Here is a 27,216-nt window from a genome sequence, read left to right as displayed (position 1 = left end):
TTCCCCTTGAAGGAGATCACGTTGCTAAAGTAAAAAAAAAAAAAAAAAAAAAAAAATCGAGAGCGTTCTCTACCGAATACTTAGGCACCTGGCTTTCTGGGCATTGTAAAGATGAAAATGGGCTCAGCACGACTCAATTAAAAGGTATCCGACAGGAATGTTAAGACACTTGCACGGTGCCGACTACGAAGTCCCAGGAGCTTTGCCCAAAACAAAAATGGCGTCGAGGCAAGTTAACTAGATATGGTCACGTGCTCAAAGACCAGGATGGGGGACAATATGGCTTCAGATGACAAGCGGATGTTATTATTATTCACTTCCGGGTGCAACCAATCGGGCGCCATCTTGTCTTGTTCGTGAAGAAGTAGAAGCATCGAAAGGTTTGGAGAGGTATTACAGGAACGGTGGCGACAACGGTGTTCCGGAATTAGAGTGAGTAAGTGGTGGAGAACGATTACGCGTGGGGACTTGGCAGTCCATTACAGCCTTCTTGGCTTCCGTGGCGAAGCTAGCATAACTTAAACACGTAGGCTGCGTACGCTGCTTGGCGCGACCGCTGGAACCTCATCTCCTTAAAGCGGCGGTGTCCGCCCGATTTGGTGAGTCAGAGCTATGCTCTCAGGGAAAAGGAAATGTTGTTACTGAAGAGAATGCTTACGACCTCTTGCTCTATGAGTTTTCTCTTGGATGAGAAGGGACTAATTGTTGGGCTCCTGACCGGCCGTTAAGCACTGCGCGTGCGCAGTGGGAACCCCCTTATGGGGAGGGGGTACAAGGGGGCGGAGGAGGCGGAGGAGGCGGGGGCCCGGACCTGGACCTTTTGCGCTGTGCAGTTCCGAGTACGCAGGCGCAGCCAAGGGCAAATGCGTCCAGTTAACTACAACTTCATTTCCTAGTTTGTATTTTTGTTGTTTTTTTTATCCGGTGATGGACATCATGTCTTAAGGTCCACGAGGGAAAGAGTAGTATCCAACATTTCAATTTTATTATTTTGTAGTGAATATTATTATCTGAACATCACGGGCACTCGACAGATTTTGATTGTTGATGGCTAATTCATAGAAGAGCAAAATAAACTTGAAATTTGTGACGAGTGCAGCAAAGCAAAAAAAAACAAAACTTGGACACAAAAGATTCACCTGTAGGACTATCTCGTGGGGCTCTAGGGGTAGTAACAGTAAACAGGTTCTTTGAAGATGTTCATGAAACTATTTTAAACATACTTATTAATAGTTTATTTTTAAAAAACCTTTTTTGAGTTACAGAAAAAGTGAGCAGATGGCACAGAGTTCCTATATAAACACCCCCGCCTTACACACAGTTTCTTTATTATAAATCAGTATGATATGTTTGTTACAATTAGTGGACTAATATTGACACATTATTATTAGAAAAAGTCTCTAGTTTATTGATATATCCTGAGTTTTAACCTAATATTTTTTTCTGTCCCCGGATTCCGTTTAGGATACCATGTGATATTTAGTTGTCATGTGTCCTTCTTTTGGTTGTGTGACAGTTTTCAGGCTTTCTTAGTTTTTGATGACTGTTACAGGCTGAATTTTGTCCCTCCAAAATTCATATGTTGATGTCAGTACCTCAGAAGTAACCATGTGTGCAGATAGTGTCTTTAAAGAAGTAAAATGAAGTCATTAGGGTAGGCCCTGATCCCTAATGACTGGTGTCCGTTATAAGAAGAGATTAGGATACAGAGGGACGACCGTACATATAAAAACATAGAAGACAGCCATAATAAGCCAGAGAGAGAGGCCTTCAAACGAAACCTGTGGATGTTTCTATCTTGGACTTCTAGCCTCCAGAACTATGAGGAAATAAATGTCTGTTCTTTAAGCTACCTAGTGTGTGGTACTTTGTTACAGCAGCCCTAGCAAACTAATTTAGTGACCGTGACAGTTTTGAGGATTACTGGTCAGGTATATTGTAGGGTGCCCTCCTACTGGAATTTGTCTGATGTTTTTCTCATGGTAAGACTGGCGGTAGGGGTTTTGAAGAGGAAGGTCGCAGAAGAGCAGTGCCTTTTTCAGCACATCCTATCAAGGGTATGTAATATGAATGTGATTTACCACGTTTTTTGACCTTGATCATCTGCTTAGTGTATGTCAAGTTTCTCCACTGTAAAATTACTCTTCCCTATCCATCTCCTTTCCTCACTGTACTCATTAGAAGTAAGTCTTTTTGCACAGTATACATTTGAGGGTTAGAGAGTTACATTCCCCGTCCTTTAGGGTGGAGTATCTGTGTAATTTACTTGGAATTCTTCTGCATGGGAGATTTGTCTGTCCCTGCCAATTTACAATATCATTTATTTATATTAGTATGGACACATGAGATATTTATGTCATAATTGGTTATAATCCAATGTTACTTTATTTTGTTGCTCAAATTGTTCCAGCTTTGGACATTGGGAGCTCTTTCAGTTGTCTACTGTGACCTGCCTCCATCCTTTTAATATTTTCATTAAAAAAAAATTTTTTTTAGCACTTTCTTCTTGGCACTGTAAGGTATTCCAGACTCATTTTGTATATATATTTTTTTAATCTCAGTCTGAAGAATCACTTATTTCTCTTAAGGATTTGGATTCCTTTTGTTGGAGACTTGTATTAGAACCAAGATATGTGTGCTCTCTGCTACTGGGGTGTTGTTTCCTTTAGGCTTGCTTGCTCTCTGTATGTTTATTTTTTTAATTATCACTTTTTTTTCCCATATCTGTAACCAAACTATCCAATTCTCCAAAATTTTGAGTGCCTCTTTTGATGTAAGCTGCAAAGTATTTCAATATATAGTAAAATGTATGTCTCATCAAGGAGCAAAAGTTTGTTTTTTACTTTATTTCAAATGATTATAAGGTTAGCCTTTACTGGGGCCATTTCCACCTAACCTGAATTGAAAAATGACTTTCTTTTACTTTGAGGTCTGGTCACCTGGTATGTAGGGCTGAAATGGCAGGGGAGAAGAGGTTTGTTGCATTTTATGGTTTTTACACTGTGTATGTGATGTGAGAAACATTTCATCATATGCATCAAAAGCATGGATGTGTTTCTGTATCTCTGATTTTGCAGTTGATGCTTAAGTACACCCCCCCACACACACATACACACAAAAAGGAGGGGCAGAAGGAGAGGGGAAGAATCTTAAGTAGGCTCCATGCCCCGTGTGGACCCTAATGTGGAGTTCCATCTCACAATCCTGAGGTCATGACCTGAGCTGAGATCAAGAGTTGATGCTTGACCGACTGAGCCATCCAGGTGCCCCTTATTTATTTTTTTGATGCGTTAAGTGCTTTAAAACAAACAGTACATTTTTATCCTCATTCATCTTTGTCAGTCTGTGAGAGGACTTCTGCAAATATTAATGATGTCCTTTAAACAAGTAATTTGGGCGCCTGGGTGGCTCAGTGGGTTAAGCCGCTGCCTTCGGCTCAGGTCATGATCCCAGGTCCTGGGTTCGAGCCCCACATCGGGCTTTCTGCTCAGCAGGGAGCCTGCTTCCTCCTCTCTCTCTGCCTGCCTCTCTGCCTACTTGTGATTTCTCTCTGTCAAATAAATAAATAAAATCTTTAAAAAAAAAAATAAACAAGTAATTTTAAGAGCCGTAGAGCAATGAATATTCTAATGTAGAATCATCTAAGAAATGGATAAGATAAATGATCATTTCTGGTTGTATTCATTTCTTAGAGATACTGTAACAAATTTCCAGAAACAGTGGCCAAAAACAGCAGAAATTTATTCTTTCACAGTTCTCTGGGCTAGAAGTCTGAAATAAAGGTTTCTGCAGGGCCATGCTTGGTTGCTCTACTCCCAGCTCCCCACCCCTGTTGTAGGGGAAGATCCTTCCTTGCCTCTTTGTCTCCTCCTAGCTTCTGGCGGTTCCCAGCCATCCTTGGTTTTTCTTGGCTGTAGGCACATCACTCCAGTCCCTGCTTCTGTGGTCATAAAGTTGTTCCGTGTGTGTGTCTGTGTTTCTAATAAAAAACATCGTTGGATTAGGACCTACGTTAATCTAGTATGACCTCACATCTTGAATACATCTGCAGAGACTCTCTGTTTCCAGAAAGGGTCACACTCATAGTTTTTGGGAGTGTGGATAGGACTTACACCTCTCTTTTTAAGGGGTCACAGTTCATTCTATAACACTTGTCATAGTCATGAGTTAGATTTTTCCAGCTGTATGTGATAACTTAGATGATCTGATCCAAATCCCAGTTGTTTCTAAGGAAATAGCATAATAAATGGGATTAATTTAATCCCATAAAGGGAAAGGCCTGCAGCCTGCCTGATCTGTAATCAGATTTTCCAGATTTGAGAAGTTGAGCCTAAGGGTCATTAAAATTAAGGATAAAGGAAGGACAGATATATTGGAGTTGATTTTTGATGTTATAAAATCAGAGTAGTAGTAACAGAATATTATTTTCTTCATTGAATATTAGTGTACTTGTAAATAAATTTTAGCAAAGAGTAAAGTATTTCACCACTTATTATGGGCAAAGCAGCATGGAGAATTCAAATAATTGTAAGACTCTGCCCTCAAGAAGATCTTGTTTTGAGGAAAGAAAAAAAAGAAGGAAATTCATTGTAAGTCTCTGTAACTGTATACTGTATCATGTTTAACTTATCATCTTGGAAATTTTCAAATAGTACAAAAGTAGAGTATAGTGAACCCTAATGTACTTATCACTCATCTTTAACAGTTACCCTTCCAAATCATTATTAAACCAATGTGTAAATGTCATTTTTAAGGCAATGAGGCTGTTAAGATACAGGGCTATGTTACTTCATTGAAAAATACTGAAGTTACGGGGCACCTGGGTGGCTCAGTGGGTTAAAGCCGCTGCCTTCGGCTCAGGTCGTGATCCCAGGGTCCTGGGTCTGCTCAGCAGAGAGCCTGCTTCCCCCTCTCTCTCTTCCTGCCTCTCTGCCTACTTGTGATCTCTGTCTGTCAAGTAAATAAATAAAATCTTTAAAAAAAAAAAAGAAAAGAAAAAAATACTGGAGTTACAAGATAAATTTTTTTATTATTGCTATATGTGCCTCATATTTCTGTTTTCCAGTTATGTTTATTAGTGAATAAGAAGGTTTTATATGTTGAAGATAAAGAAAGTGTGGGTTTTCTAAATCCTTGCCATCAAATCACTTACCAGACATGTTCTTTAATCAAGAAATAATTAATGAAATCCTTTATCAAGCATTGTGCTAAATGCTTAAACATACATAAAAGTTTATATTAAATTATTTGAATACACTAAGTATTTTCTTAAAATCTGTCCTTTTACAAAATTCAGCAGAACTCTACATTTTATTCTCATGACCAGAGATACCCTTTTTGGACTAGATTATAGAAATTTACTCCAAATCCTTCATAGGAAAATGAGACAGAAGTCAGGTAATTTGTCCATAGTCTCATCATTATATTACTTGTGTGATGTTTATTGCCAGAGTCACTCTGGACTGTGCTGGTCAGCTTCCTTTGATTCTTTGTCTCTTTTAAAACATCTGTAGATTTATTTTTAAAAATACGCACTTGGGACACCTACGTGGCTCAGTCATTTAAGCCCCTGCTTTTGGCTCAGGTTATGTTCCCAGGGTTCTCGGATCAAGTCCTACGTTAGGTTCCTTGCTCAGTGGGGATCCTGCTTCTCCCTTTGTCTGCCGTGCCCCCACCCCCACTTGTGTTCTCTGTCTCTCGCCTTGCTCGCTCTCTCTGACAAATAAATAAAAATCTTAAAAAAAAAAAAGAAAAAAAATATATATAAAATAAAAACACGCTCATGGGGCATCTGGATGTTTCATTCGTTTAAGCATCCAGCCCTTGGTTTTGGCTCAGGCCATGGTCTTTCTTGGGTGTGGGATTGAGCCTTACATCGGGCTCTGCCCTCAATGCAGAGTCTGCTTAGCCTGCTCCCTCTGCTCCTCCCCCTGCTCGCTCTCGAGTTCTCGCTCTCAAATAAATCTTTAAAAAAAGTAAAAATACACACTTGTGGTAAAATCATTCAAAGAACACAAGGATTGAAATAATCATTTTCTGATCTCTGTTTTCACTTCCTAGAGCTTATCAGTTTAAGAGTTTTTCGTAATTTAGGAATTTTCTATACTAAATTGCACTTTTTTTTTTTTTAAAGAGTTATTTATTTGAGAGAGATAGAGTATGTGTGTGTCTGGTGGGGAGGGGGCAGATGGAGAGAGATCTTAAGCAGACTCTGCACTGAGTGTGGAGCCTCACGTGGGGCTTGATCCCAGGACTCTGAGATCATGACCTGAGGGAAACCAAGAGTCAGACATCTAACTAACTGTGCCACCCAGGTGCCCCTAAATTACTTTCCTTTTTTTTTTTTTTTTTTTTTAAGATTCTATTTATTTATTTGAGAGAGAAAGAGAACAAGAAGGGGAGCAGGAGAGAGAGGGAGAAGGAGGCTCCCCCCGTAAGCAGGGAGCCTGATGCAGGGCTCCATCTCCAGACTCAGATCATAACTGAGCTGAAGGCAGACGCATAATGGACTGAGCCCCCCAGGCACCCCTAAATTGCATTTTTTAAATAAGATTTTGTTTATTTATTTGACACAGAGAGCAAGGGAGAGGGGCAAAGAGAGAGGGAGAAGCAGGGAGCACAATTCAGGGCTCCATCCCAGGGTCCTGGGACCATAATCTGAGCCAAAGGCAGATGCTCAGCCAGCTGAGCCACCCAGATGCCCCTAAATTGCATTCTTAATTGAAAAACCTCAAGTGGGATCATAGTTTTTTTCACTTCTAAAGGCAGTTTATTTATCAGTATATGTCAGCATATAAAAGTCCATCTTTCTCGTTGTAATGGCTGATTAACAATCGACTGTATGGTTCACTTTTATCTCTGACTTTGAGTGACCCTAAACAGGTGTTCCCTGTTACAAACATGCTGCAGGTTTTTGGGTAGTATGATGAGAATACTCCTGTGGTTTAAGTTCTTAAAGTGGAATTGCTACGTCAGAGGGATGTGCATTTACAATTTTGATAAAATACTGTAATGCTAAATTGTCTCCCCAAAGACTATTGGGTATTTTTACCTTCTTCCTCATTCAGCATTTATCCTCTGTAGCCAAGTCAAGTTTCTCAACTGCAGACTTAATTGAAGCATTTTATTAAATACCTCCTAACTTCTTCTTTGACTTTATTACTGTCACCTTCTTTGCTGTATTTTTATTCTGTTTTGCCTCTCAAAATTTCACATATCTTTTTTCGTATTTTTCTCAGCCTAGGTGTATTAAACACTGTGTATGAATAGTTTACGTAAAAACTTGAGGAGTAAGAGGTCTTGGGAAACATAGTAAAAGTAGAAGTGACTGGTTTCAACAAACAAAACTGGCTACAAGTAATACAAATCAAACTCTTGAAAATATGCAAGTAAAAACTTTTTGTGTGGAGAAAACTTTTGAGGTTTTTTTTTTTTTTTAATAGTTAAAGCTTCAATTTATGATATACTGAGAGGTAGGGACAGGAAGATATTTTTCCAGAGATAAAATGAAATCTGGTTAAGTGTCAGATTGCTTTTAAAGAAGAAAAAAGAGTTGAGTAAAATGGCTTGGCTTGATTACCGATGCCACTGCCCCGCCCCCCCCGGCCCAGTTGTAAACTTGAGTGCTAACAAAAATGATAACTGAGAGTGTCTTTATGGCAATATTAAGCATTAATTTTTGAAGGCTCTTTTGCTGAGTTTTCATGTGTTTCTCACTTAATCCTCACAAGAAGTGTATGAAGTAGACACTTATATGTCCTCCGTTTTACAGATGAGAAAACTGAAAATTAGAGATTGGTTAATTTGCCCATGTTCATGCAGCTAGGGAATGGTTTAGGTAGGCATCATGAACCAGAGCTTGTGCTCTGAAGTCCAGGTTACAAGTGATGGTTAGAAACTAAAAAGGAGAACTGAAAAAGTTATACACGACAACCAGGAAATGTAAGTAAGTGAAAGTAACTTCATAGTGATTTTTTGGGAAGTAAATATGTATTGGAAATGATGATAGGGAGTCAGTACAGTTTTTTTCATCATTAAAGTGGTGTTACTAAATGCACATCTGTTTGCAACTCTAGGAGGCACTGAATAGAGCTAGTTATAATGCTTACATTGTATGAGTTCATAACCTAGGAGAGAAAAATCCATGCATTGCGTTCTGATACACCATTAGAGCTTTGGAAAACACAGCAAACCATGCTTACACCAGCTTTTTGGTTCTCATAAATACAACAATTTCCTTATTATTAACCTTTAAAAGTAAATGGAAGGAGCCAGAGACAGTTCATTTTTTCAGTTGGTATTCAGTGACTGCTGTATGCCAGAAGCCGGAAGATAAAAAGATGAATGGATTTGTCTGTTTACCAACTTTTTAAAAGCTGTTAATCTAATGGGAATAAAATGCAAACGTTTGAAGGACAAATTGTTTTCACCTTGCTGGTGTTAGTTTTTAAACTTAGAATTTTATCGAAAAACCTAAATTAAAGCATTTATTACTTCTTTGTGCCATTTAAGTTAATACCAGGTGGATGAAACTTCTTTTCAAATGTTTGTTGTTCCTTTTTTCTCAGCATATATAACAGTACCTAAGTTGTTGGACATTATTTTGTATTAATAAATTGTTCCAGTAAGTAAAAAGGTATTTTGAGAGGAAAAAATTTTTAAAAAGTTTTGCTTTCATATTTGTGATGTACCTATTTCCCTTAACTTTATAAATGGTAAGTAGTATCTCATTATAAAGTTAATGGAAGAAAAATCTCCGGATTAATTTGGAGAAGATTACACTTCTATGTTGTATCTCTGGAATTTGTTTTTATTCTAGTAACTCTTCATAATTTAAGAGTAAACATATGCTCTTTTTCTTTCCCCCCACCAGGGCATAAGTAATCTTGCTGCTATGCTTCCAAGCTGTCGTCTGAATCAACCTAAATTTTAAACGGAAGGTGAACCTCTGAGGTCAGTCAAAATAGCAGTTGGTATTTCTTCTGGGTGTCCCCTCTTTATTTGTTACCTTTTAATTAAAGTTGTAAAGGGTTCTAGTAAGTCATTTAGCTTTTATTTAAAGGTATAATTGAAAAAGAGGAGAGGGAAAAAGGAGAGAAGAAAGAAAATCTGAAGAGAGATTAGAAAAAGAAGCATATGTAGCTTGGAACTGAAATACAGTCTAGTGGTTGGTTTTAGGTGTGGTGTTATTTAATTTCTATTTTGCCATATTCCAATGATGCTATTGTAATAGACTGTATTAGTGTAACTAGAAGTAACAGTCAAGGTAACAAAAGGGCTACTGTGTATTTCCCAATTTACAGTACTCTTCAGTTGAAAGGTTAGGATCTGCCATTGATAGAACTTTATAACATTCTGTGAATGCTGCAGACCAGAGCTGTACACCCTTTAAGAGACTGAATTGTAGCAGCCAGTTGTCCTATTTGAGTGGGTGTTTCTCACTTGTTAATATGGCTTTTTTATTTTTTGTGATCCTGCAGTGCTAAGGCTTGCTTTTGTCTTGTTTTTAGAGTAGAGGAAAGGGTCAGTATAAAAAGATTCATTTAGTAAAAATTTATTTAATGCCTGCTCTATGCTAAGCCTCAAAAATGAAGAAACATGCCCTCCATACTGTGTGTGTCATTGGTTCTTGAATACGGTTGTACATCATTGTTGGATGAAGTACAAATATACTGGACTTGTAGGAATTTTAAACTTTTTATTATGAAAGTTTTTAAAGTAGTTTAGAGAAAAGTAGACCAGTGTGGTGAAACCCCTCCCCCACACCCATCACCTAGATTCTCTCTCCTTTTGTTTCCCATGCTATTTACATGTTCAAGAAATTTGGGTCTTGGTAGACTCTCTCACTTTCTGGATTTGTCCGATTGTTTCTTTTGATACTGCCTACGTCATTCTTTTGTTCCTTATAATTTCTTTATTCTGGAAGTAAGATCCAGAAGCTCAAACGGATTCAGTTAAACATTTTTGGTGAACATATTCATAGTGATTCTGGGGACACAATGTATCTCAGGAGGAGATTCCTGATAGTCTTGTAGGGGTGATATTTCAACAACCTTTGTATTTGATTTCCTATCAACTTTTAAGATTTCCTGAGTCAGTTGTTTCATTAGGTTTGGTAATATGTGATTTTCTTTTTTTTTTTTAATAATATGTGATTTTCTAATTCTATTCTACTTCTGCATTCGTTAGCTGTAATTAGAAGAGTTTTCCTTCCTTAGCCAGAGCTGTTGTTTGGGTGCCCTTTTTAAGGAGTCTTGGTTGGGGAGAGATTAAATCACTTTTTTTCCTATAATCTTGAAAATAACTACATTTCCAGAGATCTGTATTGGAAAAAAGTAGATTCACCCCATCTTTTTAGCTAAATTGATTAGAGCTGTGCTTGCCATCAAGCTCTGATACCATCATTAACATGAAATTTTGTGCTTTTGCTTGCCAACCTAAAAATTCCAGTTGCCTCTGGCAACCTGTTGACCAGAATTTTAGAGCTCTGGTCACATAACTGTAACATCCTATAGTTTTTGATGTGTGAGCTTTTAAAATTAAAGAACTCTCATTCTCATTTTTAAACTGTTTATTTTATTAAAGGTAGAAAATCAAATATATTTTAAAAGTCAGGATGTGGGATCAAGGAGGACAGCCTTGGCAGCAATGGCCCTTGAACCAGCAACAGTGGATGCAGTCATTCCAGCATCAGCAGGATCCAAGTAAGGAAACAAATTGAATTTGGAAGTTGGGGAAGGGGAGATAGAGATGAGTGGGAGATGGGCGATGGGATTAAGGGAAATGGAATTGGGATTGATTTATTGGAGCATTTTATGAACAAAATTTAATCTTTTCTCATAAATAATATGGCTATACCATACATACTAGGGAATGGATTTCTCTTCGGGGGACTTCCGCAAAGAGTAGAAAGCTTTATGAGTATTTTATGTTTTCAAAACTGATTTAGTTCTTGTTTTTCTAAAGAAAGAAAAAATCTTCCTTAAATGTGTTGCTTAAGTAAAGCACACTTCTGTTTTTAATTCCAAATCTTAAAATTCTATGTAGCTCATAGTCAGCTGATGTTATGCTTTATATCTCAGTTAAAAATTTCTTTGTATTATGGAATTTATCAGGCATATATGGATGTAGAAAAGAATATAGGGAACCCCCATTTATTACTTAGCTTTAATAGTTATTAACTCATGGCCAGTTTTGTTTCATTGATGCGACCCTTTCCACTGCACTGCTTTTACTGGGTTAATCTGTTTCTGTTCCTTTTTTTAATACCTACATAGCATTGTATTACAGGATAATACTGTGATTTAGTAAATCACTTTTGGATGATTGGGTGTAGCTTTTTACTTTTTGAAATAACTACCATAATTTTGTGTACATGTCATTGCATTGTTACAGTAAGTCCAGTAATTTGGTGAGGAAAAAAAATCCAAGAACTAGGTTTGTTACATTGCTGTTGCACATTTGAAAAGTTTTAGATACATATTACCTAAGTTCAGCTCCATCTGGGCTGTGCCAGATGAGTTCTATTTAATCTTCACTGAGATGTGAAAAAACATCTTACTCTTCTTTGTTTCTTCTATTAATAATACTAGATCAACTTAAAATGTTATGTATAGATATTGGAGAAGGAAGAGGACCTTTAAGATAGCAAGGCAATACATTTTGAATAAAGAATGACTAAGAAGTTGTTAAGCAGTGTATTTTAACTAGAGAAGGAAAAGAGGGTGATGGTGCGGAGGAACATGGATAAATAACTATATTTTTCTGAAGTCTTAGACTTCTCTGTAGGCCTGGGTAGGTCCTGTTTGAAGAAGTGGTGTGTGAGTTTGATCATTTGTGTTATAATTAGTTAAAAAAAAAAAAGAAGACTTAAAGTCTAACTAAACTAAGGTACAGGGGATACATTTCTTAGGAGTTAATATTAGAAATAACAGTTAAGAGTGTTTTACTGGAGTTTTCTGCAAGTCTTATAGTTGAATCATTTTGTAGCCTGGATATGGGTTATTTTCTAAGCATCCTTTCAGCCATAACATACTGTAATATTTAAAATCTCTAGTAAGGAATAACTGAGATGTTTGTTTTACATAGAGGCACTATTCTTTTAGCTCTTAAATTCTGAATGTTAAATTCTGCTATATTAAATTATGTTAGGCCAGATTGACTGGGCTGCATTGGCTCAAGCTTGGATTGCCCAAAGAGAAGCTTCAGGGCAGCAAAGTATGGTAGAACAACCACCAGGAATGATGCCAAATGGACAAGATATGTCTACAATGGAATCTGGTCCAAACAATCATGGGAATTTTCAAGGGGATTCAAACTTTAACAGAATGTGGCAACCAGGTTTGTTGTTTCAAGTTATCCAGATTTTAGGACTATTTTAAAAATAAAATGTGGATTAAATTAAACTGTTTAATTTGCTTAGTTTTATGACTTCTTGAAATTAATGGTCCTTAAAGAATAGGCAGTTTCATTTAGATTTGAATTTGAAATTTTGTGGTTAAAGTTGTTCTGTACTCCGTCTGCTAGCATTGTGGCACTCAGTTTGATTCTTTTCTCGGTTCTTCATTCCTAGGCTGACAGGGGCTGGGAACACTGGAAACCTCACTTGGCATCTAGGGAAGAGAGCATTCTATGTCTCTCTGTTGCAACCTCTGGCCTTTTCAGAAGCAGCACTGGCAGAGCAAAACATGTCTAGCCTCTAATTAAAGAAATACTGTGTCACTCTGTGACAAACTAGTCTGTCAAATATACTCTGCCCCTACTGTCCACCTATCTTTTTCTTCCCTTTTTTTTCAGATAGTGAAGATCTTCCATAAGTTTTTATGTTTTATTTTTTGTTTGCTTTTTTTTTTTTTACTTCACACTATGATTTAGATTTCTTGATGCTAGTTCAGTTTTCCATGTCTTGTGTTAATTATTTTTAGTAGTCACTTCAAAATATTTATAGAGGAATCTTTAAGTATGCTAATGGTGAAGTTTTAATCTCCCTTTCCCTATTGATACTTATTATTGTTTCTCAATGTAAGAGTGGAAAATTCAGGAGGTAAACCTCTAACATCACTTTTTAAAGAATAATGAATATTCTAATCTTTGATACTCTGAGGTAGTTTATTTCTAGTTTTCTTGAAGTTACACCAAATTTCCCCAAATTTGAAAATGTTCTGGTTCCCAAGTTCAAGTTCATAAATAACTTACCCTGGCATTCCTTCTCCCCAACTTTATTCTACTGGCTCTCTTTGTGACCTGGGCAAGTGATTTACCTCTGTGTGCCTCAGTTTCCCCTCTTTAAATTGGCAAAAATAATACCTGCTTTCTCCCTACCTCACAGGGATGTTGTGAGGATAAATGTGTTCATGGAAGAAAGAAATTATATATTAAATCTCAAGGTGTTATTTTCTATGGTATTGTTATTGAATAGAAATAGAAAAATTCAACAAAAAAATTGCTTTGGATTTTGTTACATTTATTAAAATTTTGGGCATTTGATTTTTATATGTTTAGGATATGAATTAGAGTGGAGTTAGCTCATTTGAATTATTTATTAGTTTAATTAATTGCTTATTTTTAAGATATACAAGAGGAATTTGACCAAGAAGTCATAAATTTTTAAATGTTTCTTTGCTGAAAAATCTTTCTTGAGATCTTAAAAATTTGTGTTGATTTTGTTATAACCCCCTGTTGAATGTTTTTATGCCTGAATCCTAAATAGAATGGGGAATGCATCAGCAGCCCCCACACCCCCCTCCAGATCAGCCATGGATGCCACCAACACCAGGCCCAATGGACATTGTTCCTCCTTCTGAAGACAGCAACAGTCAGGACAGTGGGGAATTTGCCCCTGACAACAGGCATATATTTAACCAGAACAATCACAACTTTGGTGGACCACCCGATAATTTTGCAGTGGGGCCAGTGAACCAGTTTGACTATCAGGTGAAAGATATTTTGTTGCTTTAATATTGTAGATGTGCACGTAATCTACCATTCTTTGGAAGTGTCTCATCAAGAGTACCTAAGATCTGTGTTTCACTTTTCAGTCTTGTACAGATAAGGGCATATTATGTCTCAGAAAAGTTATCGATTTTTGAGTATTAAAATCATTAGATTCTTATTTTCTGGTTTTCGGTTTGCTTAGGAGAATGATATAAAGGATCGTTAGGGAAATGTTTGGATAAAATGAAAAATATGTAAGTGCAATAGCTATATGATGTTTTGTTTTCTAATAATTTTAAAGTGGTATATTTAAATGTTGAATAAAGTTTAGAAAATTCACAGTAGTTGAATACATTATTTGTCAATAATAGATTATGGATAAGATGTGAATAAAATACATGAAGAACAGATCATCTTCCTAAATGCAGTTCCTTCTGCTATGTAGAATTAAGACTTTTTCTAGTGAGGTCATTTTTTTTTTCCATTCTAACATGACATGTTAATGGAATTGTACATAATTTCCTTTGTAGCATCTTATTCATTCCTAGGGACATAGAACTCTATGGGGATAGTATCATTATGTGGGGCTTTATTTTCTTTAACTACTCTGCCAAGGGTCCACCCTTAAGCTATAGTGCTAGGCGTCATTTTGAAATAACTGATTGCAGTTGTTAACCTTATAAACTGAACTATCATAATTTAAAATTTTGAAAAAATTCACATTATGGACATAAATGTAACCAGTATTCACCTTGAGAGTAATCTTTATTCATACATATTCAGATATTTGTGGTATACTCATGCTTGGTATACAAATACGACCGTTTTTTGTTTGGTTTGGTTTTGAAGAAATGTAGAGGCAGGGAGCTTCTACTCACACCCTATTATCTTGATAGATCCCTATGCTGACAAGCCAGAGAGCTCTGTTGGCGATGGGCTTAAGAAAAGCCTCTGAATAGCAAAACTACAAAGAAAATTTAATGATTCAATAACTTTTATTTTGTTTAAAATAGATAACTTCTTGCAAGATTGCAGAAACAAGTTCCACTAAGAAATAACTTGGAATTGATTTAAAAATTTTTTTCTTGTATTTTCTAGTTATAGAAAAATTGACATTTGATACCTTGGTAGTGGAAGGACTAGTTTATAAATGGATTCAGAATGAAAAAGGTTATATATATATATATATATGTATATATATATGTATATATATGTATATGTGTATATATGTGTGTGTATATATATATATATATAAATATCCTTTTCTCTACTTCTTGAAAATAGTGTATTAGCTGAATTTTAGATGGCTCTTCACATTTACATAGGCAGAAAATCTTTATCTTTCTTAAGAATAGTAAGCCTAGGTTCTTGGGGTTACAGAAATATCGGTGGATGTTAGAACCATGGAATTCTTGGATTTGCTGCACACATGGATTTCTACTGTCCCAGTTCATAACACACGTGTGTCCCAGAGAGTATATTGTATTAATGTGAAGAAAAATAAACTGCAATACTCTTTCAGCATGGGGCTGCTTTTGGTCCACCGCAAGGTGGATTTCATCCTCCTTATTGGCAACCAGGACCTCCAGGACCTCCAGCACCTCCCCAGAATCGAAGAGAAAGGCCATCATCATTCAGGGATCGGCAGCGATCGCCTATTGCACTTCCTGTGAAGCAGGAGCCTCCACAAATTGGTAGCTATTTAAGTTTAGTGAAGCACAATTGGCATGATTTCTTGATCATGTGAAAATACTGTCTTATTTTCTTAAATTGTTTTGACACTTCTGATATGTTAGGAATTGATAGTTAAAAACCCTATCATTTTATAGTCATAACCCTTAAAATTACAAAAAGGATACTGGTATAAAATATAAAAAGTTCTGAATAATTTTCTTTAAAAGAAATTGTTACCTTAAACTCCAGATTTTGTGACGAATTGTAAATTTATCATGGCCATAGCATCTTGATATTTTTTCAGTGTTGATAGTTTGATACATTATGCCAATTTATGAACAGTTGCCCCTTTTAAAATCTCTTAGTTGTTCTCTCTTGTCTCTTTCCATTCTCCATTCATCTGATACGCTAATGTCAGATTAATTTTTCTTTTATTATTTCACTTTCCAGAAATATTTTGGCAGAAGATTTAAATTTTTAACATAACTACCTTAAGTCTACTGACAAGTTACAGACTTAAACTACTTTATATTTAGAAATCCAAATTGAACATTTATTATGCCAGAATGTTCAAGTGTTAACTTTCTGTTACGAAATAGACATTTTAAGAAGATTCTCACTTCTTTTTTAACATATGGAATCATACTTGTTCAGATGAATTCTCAGTGTGAAAGTAGACGTACTTTTGTTTGACTCTGTTCTGTTTCCATATTTTAGGAAGCAGTGTAGTCTAAGAGTTTGGCTTCGAATTAGTCCCCATCACTACTACTGTCTCTTTAATTTTGAGCACATCACTTAATTTTATAAGCCTCCGTGTTCTTATTTGTAAAACAGATTGAGTAATAGTGATTTTTTTTTTTTTTTTTTTTTTTAAGAATTAAGCAAGATGGTGGTTTTAATGTGCTTTCATAGTGCCTGGCTTATTATAAGCATTAACACAATATTCACGCTGTCATTAAAAATGATTTTAAAAAGAAGCATAATGGTTAATGGGTTCCTTTACTACGGTCTTACTGGAGAATGATAGTTATAAGCACTCAAGTGGCACCAGTTTGTAGAAATCCAAGAATAAGGAACTCATGCATTTGTGATTTTTACTTAACTAACTTAGAAATGTTTCTTTTCATGTGAAACAGATGCAGTAAAACGCAGGACTCTTCCAGCTTGGATTCGAGAAGGCCTTGAAAAAATGGAACGTGAAAAGCAGAAGAAATTGGAGAAAGAAAGAATGGAGCAACAACGTTCACAATTGTCCAAAAAAGAAAAGAAGGCCACAGAAGATGCTGAAGGAGGGGATGGCCCTCGTTTACCTCAGAGAAGTAAATTTGTAAGTGTTAGAATTACTTAACATGAAAGTCCATGTGATTTATATGTGAAAATTACTGAAATAAATAACTAATAATGAGCACTGAAAGTAACAAAGTTAAATCTTTAAAGCTTCATCATTTAGATGGTGTGAGTGGCTTAGGAATTTTTTTATTCAGCAATAATGTGCTCTCAGATGACATGGTAGCCACAGCACTGGCCAGTATGCAACTGGCCAAAATAGGTAGGCCTTCCAAGGCCATTTTGTGCTTCAGAAATAAATCTTGAGATAGCAAGGTAACTAGATTTAAGCAGACATTGGTTTAGCTTAAATGTCACAAATGCCATAAGTTACTTTTATCTTTTGACAAAAGAACGATGCCAAAGATGTGTTTTTTTGGTGGGTATTATGAAGATAAGAACCAAAAGACTGCCACTATTAAAGTTTACCCTTTTTTTGGGTAATTTTTAACTCTTTAGATGAAATAATGGATTTCCAGATTTAATAGGTTTAAGTGTCAAAAAATTGTTTGAAGATTCTCTTCCCTCTTCTCCCACATGCCGCTGGGCTTGTGTTACATGTAGTCTTCCCCTGGTTCAAATAGTCTTTTGAACTAGTCTGAAATTAGTGTTTCAGTGATCACCTTGTCTTTCACTTAGTAGGTTTTTTTTTTTTTGAAGATTTGATTTATTTATTTATTTATTTATTTATTTGACAGAGAGAGAGAGAGAGAGAGAGAGAGATCACAAGTAGGCAGAGAGAGAAGGGAGAAGCAGGCTCCCTGCTAAGCAGAGAGCCCCATGTGGGGCTCGATCCCAGGACCTTGAGATCATGACCCGAGCCAAAGGCAGAGGCTTAACCCACTGAGCCACCCAGGTGCCCCTACTTGGTAGGATTTTTAAGGGTAACTGCGGGATACTTCTTTGCCTAAGAGTCGTCCCCCTTTTAAGGTGTGCTATCTAGATATTGAAAACCTACAGCCAGGAACAGACAGACTGCTGGCATTTCCTCCATCTGAAGTACATCTCATTTCTTAACCTGCCCATTTCATAGCGAAAAAGAAGCAAATTTCACTGAATTTCAAGGCCAGCTAAGATCTGCAAACTGACTTCAGACTTTTTAAATTTTAAGTCACATGGTTTAGGTAAATACCTTAAATTTGTAGTTATTAAAGTTACATTGAATAATATAAATGTGGTCTACTTATCCAAAGTTCTATAAGCCACTCATTTCAGGACCATCATATATAGTGGATATTAATTCAGTCAGTTTTGGCATGTTATATTCCTGGTTATTATAAAATAAAGTCAAAATTGACCAAGGAAAAATTGAAAAATAATTAAAATACTTGATTCTCATAAGCTATCTTGTAATTTTAGATTTCTTTTCAGGTAACACTTTATACTACTAATTGAAGGCTGTCATTTTTATTTATCTGTTTCTTAGACTTTTTAATTTGGGGTTTTAAAGTAGTGTGTAAGATAATGATTTTACATTGTAAGCCTGAATTTGGGTTACACATACTATTACTTTTACTATTACTCATTACTAGGATAGTGATGAGGAAGATGAAGACACTGAAAATGTTGAAGCTGCTAGTAGTGGAAAAGTCACCAGAAGTCCATCTCCAGTTCCTCAGGAAGAGCACAGTGAACCAGAGATGACTGAAGAAGAGAAAGAGTATCAAATGGTAGAATGTTAAATTTCTTAACCATGTACTGGATTTTAAAAAATTTGTTATTTTTATTATTTATTATTTTTTTTGGAGAGGGAAATTGGGGACAAGAGGGAGAGAGAGAGAATCGTAAGCAGGGTCCATGCCCAGCACGAAGCCTGGCATGGGGCTTGATCCCACAATCCTGCGATCATGACCCTGAAATGAAGACTCGGATACTTAACCAACTGAGCCACCCAGGCACTTCAGTTTATGTGTTTTAGAATAATTTTCAAATACGCAGTTGCTTGGAATGGTTGATACGATCTCTTTAAATATGTTTTATAAAGTGGCTTTGCTCATTAATTTTTTTTAAAAAGTCAAACTGTAGGGGCACCTGGGTGGCTCAGTGGGTTAAAGCCTCTGCCTTCAGCTCAGGTCATGATCCCAGGGTTCTGGGATCGAGCCCCGCATCAGGCTCTCTGCTTGTCAGGGAGCCTGCTTCCTCCTCTCTCTCTGCCTGCTTCTCTGCCTACTTGTGATCTCTGTCTGTCAAATAAATAAATAAATAAATCTTAAAAAAAAAAAAAAAGTCAAACTGTATTAGTAACTATAATAATTAAGTTAAAAATAATATGCATAAATGTATGTAAACACGTAAAATATCCTTCCATAGATGTTGCTGACAAAAATGCTTCTAACCGAAATTCTACTGGATGTCACGGATGAAGAAATTTATTATGTAGCCAAAGATGCACACCGGAAAGCAACGAAAGGTATATTTTGGGTGTTCTTGGTTTTGTTTTTCTGGGAGTATTTTGGTTTTGGTGGCTCTTTTGGACTCTTTTTGGTTGTCCTTGCTGAATTCTAGCAGATATTTGAATATTTTCTTCTTGCATGTTTTAACTCTCCAGGAAAGGTTAGGTTTGTAGACACCGTATTAAAACTATGTGAATATTTTTCTTTTATTACCCAACTTGCCTGAGCGCAAATTAGCAATTAGGTTGTTTTTCTATAAAACATATAGTGGAAAAATTCTTGATACTTGATTTATTTCACCTGATTTTGTTTTTTTATAGATACCATGGTATTGGTGTATAACTTCTAATACAGTTTAGTTTCACTAGTGAATTGAATTACGAACCTTCAGTTTTCACAGTTTACCACTTACAGTACTTGCAGAAGAAATTCACCCATCCCCACCCCCTCTATTTTTAGTAACACAAAATATATTGAAAAAAAAAATAAAATTATGGACCATACCTCAACAATAAAATAACTGATGTAGTGGTCAACATTTTTCATCATTATAAACCAATTTCAGCTCACCTCAGAATTATAATTTCAAGGCCAGACATGCTACTGGTTTAAAGTGAATGTTATGTTTTTAATGTTTCTTCTCTCCCCAAAAAGCAGCAATAGTAGTAGATTTAACAATACCATAGACTCTCATGACTATGAAATCGTGGCTATTTGTGTTAACATGTTGTTCCTGTTGTTGATGTGATACAAAGCTCCTGCAAAACAGCTGGCACAGTCCAGTGCACTGGCTTCCCTCACTGGACTCGGTAAGTGTTTTCCTTATTTGTGAGAGGGCCTTAAAGAGAAAATCACACTTACCTTGTCTCTCTACGTGTTCTGTTTTGAAACTGTACTATTCCTACTCAGTTTTAAAACCTAGGTCTTAGGCTTATATCATTCTCTAAAAGATTTGCCTTTTTTTTTTTTTTTTTTTGCCTAAAGCGTTCACAAAGGGATTATTATAAATCATTTTAAATGTGACTAATTCATAGTTTATTGGGGCAAGTTGTAACAGTTCATAATTTAGCTGTGATAATATTTAAGCTCACTTTCAGAATTATTCGCATACATGCTTTAGGGAAGAACCTGTCCTCTAATGCTTTTAAGCACCTTTATGTAGATTGTGTTGTAGTAAGTTGAGTTTTAACATAGAGGAAAAGAGTTTATTTTACCATAGTATAATAGTAGTGATGTGTTCATAATTTGCTCTTTGCATGATATATTCTCAAATATATGAAAGCTTAAACGTGCCTTTTCCGCATCATATCAAATTAATCTTTGTGGGGACCAACAGAAATGGTTAGAAGCAAATGCCCATGTGATTTTGTGATGATTACTATGTAGGTCACTTCAGGGTGGGGAGTAGTTTTAGCACCATACCATTTCTGACCAGTGAGAATTACAATATTCTAATTTTTTTTAGGGAAAAAATACTTTGCATACTACCTGGGATTTCTGAGCTTTGAACAATGAAAGAATGAATTTTACAAGTATTTTCAGGATCATCAGTAGTTGAATTGACTGTGCTTTAGTGAGCCTTTGTTATTGCCCTGTTAAATGGTTTCGTTGGTTTGCGCGGACAGTAAAACAAACCATTATCACGATTCCTTTGTGGTGAGAAATACATGAACTATTCCAGAAAGAATGAAATTCTGTTAATTTTCAGGAGGGATCTATAAACTCCTTAAGAATTGGAATTTATACTTCTCCCCACCCCGAATAAGCATATTCTTCCAAGAAAAGGCAATGAAAAAAGAAATTAGCTTTCTTCTCGGACCTTAAAAATTTTTTAGTGTATAGAATAATTTTTCCATATGATAGACTGGGCTTTATGCACACAGGTGGACTGGGTGGTTATGGATCAGGAGACAGTGAAGATGAGAGGAGTGACAGAGGCTCTGAGTCATCTGACACTGATGATGAGGAATTACGGCACCGAATCCGGCAAAAACAGGAAGCTTTTTGGAGAAAAGAAAAGGAACAGCAGCTATTACATGATAAACAGATGGAAGGTACATCTTTAGACGCCCTTAATTTTTTGTCTAGTTCTGTTTGTGTGTGTGTGTTTTTTAAATAACCTAACAATATCAGGGACAGAATTAAGGTTAGAGTATAGATAATATGTGACATAACTGAAACTAAGGGTTTTTTGGCTTATTTGTAGTTTTTCTCAAAACTACAAAAGCTTGTAGTATTCAAAATATATAGTTTGTAAAAGGTAAACTTTGTCTTGTTTTGTAAGACATTAATTTCAGTAGCTATAAGTTAGTGTATTTTCATTTCTAAAGTTCTCATGAAAAAGAAAGCTTTTGAAACAGAAATATATTTGTAAAACTAATGTAATTTGTAGCTAGAATATTTAGTGTGTAGCTAGTATATTTAAGGAAATAGAGGGATTTTAGAAGCTTTTCTATGCAAAATACTGTATATGTTCTTTATAGTTTATATAATGATATTAGGAATACTGAAGGAGTATTTTGAAGTTTTTGGAAAAATCATACTTGGACGATTGGGAAGGTAATTATTAAGAGTTAGCAGTTGAAAATTCCCTATAAAATTACTTACTTACCTTTAAGTTGCCTTATTGGACAAAAGGGAAATCTTTTTAGATTGCTTCAAATGTACCTTTACACTTCAGTACCCTCTTGCTGTATTGTCCAGGAGCATGGCTAACTACTTGTAGCTATTGAACATTTGAAATGTACCTAACCCTAAATTGAAATAATGCTGTAAATATGTGTAAAATACATAATAGATTTGAGAGATTTTATGTGCCCCAAAAAAGCAGAATATCTTAGTACTCTTTTGAATTTATTACATGTTGAAATGATAATGTTTTTGATATATTGGGTTAACAAACTATTGAAATTAAGTTTATCTTTTTTTAATTTTTTAATGTAACTAGACAATTTTTAATTGCTTATGTGGCTTGTATCCTATTTCTGTTGAAGAATGCTGTTTCACTGTTACGATCTAATAGCTTGAAATTTGGTAGTTTGGGAGTTTTTTTCATTATACATTGACATTTCATAGTATTTTTGTCTTTTTCTCTTTCAGAAGAAAAGCAGCAAACAGAAAGGGTTACAAAAGAGATGAATGAATTTATCCATAAAGAGCAAAATAGTTTATCACTACTAGAAGCAAGAGAAGCAGATGGTGATGTGGTTAATGAAAAGAAAAGAACTCCAAATGAAACTACGTCAGTTTTAGAACCAAAAAAAGAGCATAAAGAAAAAGAGAAACAAGGAAGAAGTAGATCAGGAAGTTCTAGTAGTGGTAGTTCCAGTAGCAATAGCAGAACGAGTAGTACTAGTAGTACTGTCTCTAGCTCTTCATACAGTTCTAGCTCAGGTAGTAGTCGTACTTCTTCCCGATCTTCTTCTCCTAAAAGGAAAAAAAGACATAGTAGGAGTAGATCTCCAACAATTAAAGCTAGACGGAGTAGAAGTAGAAGTTACTCTCGCAGAATTAAAATAGAGAGCAATAGGGCTAGAGTAAAGATTAGAGATAGGAGGAGATCTAATAGGAATAGCATTGAAAGAGAAAGACGAAGAAATCGGAGTCCTTCTCGAGAGAGACGTAGAAGTAGAAGTCGCTCAAGGGATAGGCGAACCAATCGGTCCAGTCGCAGTAGGAGTCGAGATAGGCGTAAAATTGATGATCAACGTGGAAATCTTAGTGGGAGCAGTCATAAGCATAAAGGTGAGGCTAAAGAACAAGAGAGAAAAAAGGAGAGGAGCCGGAGTATAGATAAAGATAGGAAAAAGAAAGACAAAGAAAGGGAACGTGAACAGGATAAAAGAAAAGAGAAACAAAAAAGAGAAGAAAAAGATTTTAAGTTCAGTAGTCAGGATGATAGGTTAAAAAGGAAACGAGAAAGTGAAAGAACATTCTCTAGGAGTGGTTCTATATCTGTTAAAATTATCAGACATGATTCTAGACAGGATAGTAAGAAAAGTACTACCAAAGATAGCAAAAAACATTCAGGCTCTGATTCTAGTGGAAGGAGCAGTTCTGAATCTCCAGGAAGTAGCAAAGAAAAGAAGGCTAAGAAGCCTAAACATAGTCGATCGCGATCCATGGAGAAATCTCAAAGGTCTGGTAAGAAGGCAAGCCGCAAACACAAGTCTAAGTCCCGATCAAGGTAGTATACTTTTTAAAGTATTTTGTCTGATTTTTAAAAAAAAATTTGACTGAATTTATTCAAAGTTGAAAGTGTCCTTTCTCTCTCTCTCTTTAATAACAACTCAGTTTGGTACTTGATAAATGAACATAGTCTTAAGTAATTTTAGAAATCCTATATAATAATATTTATTTAAAAATTGCAGATTCTTTAGTTTAAAATACATTTTTATTTTTAAATTTGTCTTTTCCCTTTTTTTTTCAGATCAGCAACCCCTCCCCGTCGTAAACGCTGAGGAATGATGTGGCAAGAATGCCATGATGTTTAAAAAATTCCATGAGTTTTAAGGGCTTGTCTCATTATAGAGGCACATTGTGGCTGTGTAGGTGAAACCAGAATCTTTTTTTTTTTTTTAATCTGTAAATAGGTGTACTTTTTCCAAATGCTGCTCCAAGTTACTTAATAGGATTTCTTTGTATTACATTTTTTTCAAAAAATAGTGCTTAATAAGACTATAAACATGCCATTCTCTTTCAGCTGTAATGTTCTTAAAATTATTCTTGAATGTACTGTGATGTCAATAAAGCTCTTCAGTTCATTTTTGTTAACCTCTTGCACCTTAATTTTATGATTTTAATCTAAGGAACGTACTTTTATAAAAAGGCAGCTGGAATTTTGTATAACAGGTTTTAAAGGTACTTCCTCTCATCTTCCCCAAAGAAAATGGTTTTAACTTAATAGTTTGTCAAAGTTTGTAAATTGTACCCATGGATTTTTGTCAAATTCTAACTTTAAGGGTGTGGAAGAGGGCCAAAAATAGACCTTTACTTTTCATTTGGAAACATTTGACAGCTTTCTAAACTTTTTTTCCTATTTTGAGGATTTTCAAGTAATATATTCTCTGTGTATAAAGTATGGTTTTCTTCTGTACAGTGAAATTGCTGGAATCAATCAAGCCAGTGCACCATTAGAGTCATTTATAAGGAACAGTTGTGTTTGACACTAGCAGTCAAGTCTGGAATTATATTCTGCAATTATCCACTTCTGTTTTAGAAGCATATTTCAAACACTGGGGATATTACAGAAATAAGACTCACAATTCAGTATATTTATTTATATTTTTAAAGTATAATATGACCTCAACTCAGTGGAGGAATGCTATATTATGCAGGTTTGTGTCAATTTCATGACATTAAAATGGTCTGGTTTTGTCACTTTCTTAACAATTATGATCAGTGAGTGGTCTAGCTATTTAAGGCAGTCAAAACTTACAAGTAAAATGAGGCTCTGCAGGCATTTAAATGCCCAGCTGCTTTCAGGGTCTGTTTTTGTGTGATTATTGTCTTATGCCACAATCAGATACAACTCTGAAAACAAATGCTTTTAAATTTTAATTTAAAAAGGAAAAAAGCAGGTGCAGGTCACGGAAAAGTTTTAAAGTATGCCTTCTTACCAGCAATAGTTCATTTTAAAATAAGCCAGATTTTTGCCAAGATCAGTGTTTCTTCAAAATGAAGGTAGAAATAGATTTGTAAGTGTGCTCTTGTACCTCTACATAGGTTCCTAAATAATTTTGAACAGTTACGCATTTATCTAGAGGAAATAAATCAACTGTGAATAAATGCATGTTTACCAAAATGGTTGTTTTACAGTGCATTTAGTTCTGATATTTATAAAGTTGATATTCACAGAATAACTTTTAAATAGTTTGGAATTCTATATAGTTTAGACATCAGTCACGTGGAGACAAAATGAAAATGTGCAATATTTTTTATGTAGGTGAGCTAACACAATGTACCTAATTGCAAAATTATCAGATTAATTTGTAATAGATAAGTTGTATAACATTTTCATATCTTAAAATGTTTTTTAGATCAATCTTCAGGTTAAAATAATATTTTCAAAATAAAATTCTACAGAAAAGTTCTGTTGGCTATGATATGCACATTTTTGGGCAAGACAAATGACAAGAGCCAAAAATAATATTTGACAGTTTTATTTACTCTTCCATAATATGCAAGCTTCTTATCATTTAAATCTGTAGATATTTTTTAAAACACAGTCATGATATATGTGATTATTAGTAGATACATCAGTGTTATAATTAGATATTTGGGTTTTTTAGGTTTTATGGATAATTTAGAGAAATCATCATTTCACTGACATGTAATTAAGTATGTTTACCTTAGTGGTAAGATTTTATAAAATAGGGCTTCCATGATTTGGGATGTGAATGCTAACATGCATAAGTTAACTAGATACATAATTTGGTTATGAAATCTAAAATGACACCACCAGAAAATCCGTAGATTCAATTTTTGAGACAATCATTGGTCTGAATTGGTTAATAAAACTGTCTTTGGGTTCTCTTTTAAAATATTTCTAGTGTATTAATCATACTTGTTTTTGTGCAGTGGGGGTAAACCACACCATTAAGAGAATAAAATGTAATTTGGAAGAGGTAATTATAAGATTTGTTTAATGAAGGCCCCAAAATATAAATAAAGACTGGTGTGGAATCTCAGTGTATATGTTTTCTGCCATTGTAAAATGTCTTTTTTTAGCATCTGTTTCGAATGGTATAATACACAATAGGTGAACTTCCCAAACATCTATTTTTTTTAGTGTCTAAGTTATTGTTTCTTCAAGGAAACACATAAAGTATAATTAATTAGTAGTTGAGGTTTTTTATTTTTGTGAGAATTTTTACAGAGGAATTGTATAAGGTTCAAGTTCCTGTAATACTGTCTTATGGAAACCTTTACATTTAAATGGAGTTTTTCTTATATACATTAAAGTCTATTTTCATTTATCGAAGTTTCTAAAATGTACTAATCATGGTTTAATGGAAATACTAGATCCACTGGATTGTCCTGATTCTGCTGCTTAATATATTTTGGGCAAATCACATAAACAACTATGAGCCTCAATTTCTTCAACTATGGAAGGGTGGAATTTGATTCTTTCTAAGGTCTTTAATATTTCTAGCCCTTAAGTTTTTCAGTTTTTTTTTTTTTTTTTTTAATTTTTTTTTTTTTTTTTTTTTTTAAGCATAACAGTATTCATTATTTTTGCACCACACCCAGTGCTCCATGCAATCCGTGCCCTCTACAATACCCACCACCTGGTGCCCCCAACCTCCCAACCCCCACCCCTTCAAAATTCTCAGATCGTTTTTCAGGAGTTTTTCAGTTTTAAATAGAGTTTGGCTGTAATACCTAACACTAAAGAAAATAGTTTTTTTATTAGCCCTTAAAATAAGTCGTGTGATGAACTACATTATATTCCATAAAGGTTTATCATGTACAGTTTTCCTCTAAGTACACAAAAAGATTAAATCTGCCACAATCTGATTATGTGAGTATAAGTTAAGGTGAAATTATCCTAAGTTACCCATTTATGTGGAATTCTGTAAGTATGAAAATTTACCAGTTAAACTCTGAGTGCGTGTGTATCATTTCAAAGTGATAAAACTGTTAGCTACAAGGGAGCAGTTTGCCCTTAATTTGAGAAAAGTTTTTATACTTGAATTTCACAATACTAAATAGATTTTTAGTTTTACAGTAGAATAAATTGTAGACACTGATTTACCACACATGGGTGAGACCATGCCAGTGGTCAAGGAAATACTCCCAACAATGGCCATATACCACATTACAACTGCCAGTCGTACCAACACAACTTGGAGTTTAATAAGCATCGTTGGGAAAGCCTTTGTTGATATTT

General features: G+C 35.2%; 1 protein-coding gene across 7 annotated transcripts; it reads left to right on the top strand.

The window, feature by feature from the left end:
* Positions 1-325: 325 nt before the first annotated feature.
* Positions 326-24,098, top strand: PNISR (PNN interacting serine and arginine rich protein). Of its 7 annotated transcripts, none has more exons than XM_047735246.1 (13): positions 326-432; positions 8,873-8,952; positions 10,585-10,703; positions 12,151-12,339; positions 13,709-13,932; positions 15,455-15,626; positions 16,743-16,933; positions 18,465-18,602; positions 19,243-19,342; positions 20,081-20,134; positions 21,209-21,379; positions 22,425-23,511; positions 23,755-24,098. In XM_047735246.1, the coding sequence occupies exons 3-13, from the start codon at positions 10,616-10,618 to the stop codon at positions 23,783-23,785; spliced, it is 2,445 nt and encodes an 814-aa protein (XP_047591202.1). In that variant the 5' UTR covers positions 326-432; positions 8,873-8,952; positions 10,585-10,615; the 3' UTR covers positions 23,786-24,098. The 7 variants fall into 7 exon arrangements, with proteins under 7 accessions (XP_047591202.1, XP_047591203.1, XP_047591207.1 ...); XM_047735247.1 differs by having other exon boundaries at positions 340-436; XM_047735245.1 differs by having other exon boundaries at positions 368-599.
* The last annotated feature ends 3,118 nt before the right edge of the window (positions 24,099-27,216 follow it).

Source organism: Lutra lutra, chromosome 6, assembly GCF_902655055.1.
Source record: "Lutra lutra chromosome 6, mLutLut1.2, whole genome shotgun sequence".
Lineage (NCBI taxonomy): Eukaryota > Metazoa > Chordata > Mammalia > Carnivora > Mustelidae > Lutra > Lutra lutra.
The sequence above is the reverse complement of the archived record's forward strand: the minus strand, read 5'-3'. Positions and strand labels throughout refer to the sequence as shown.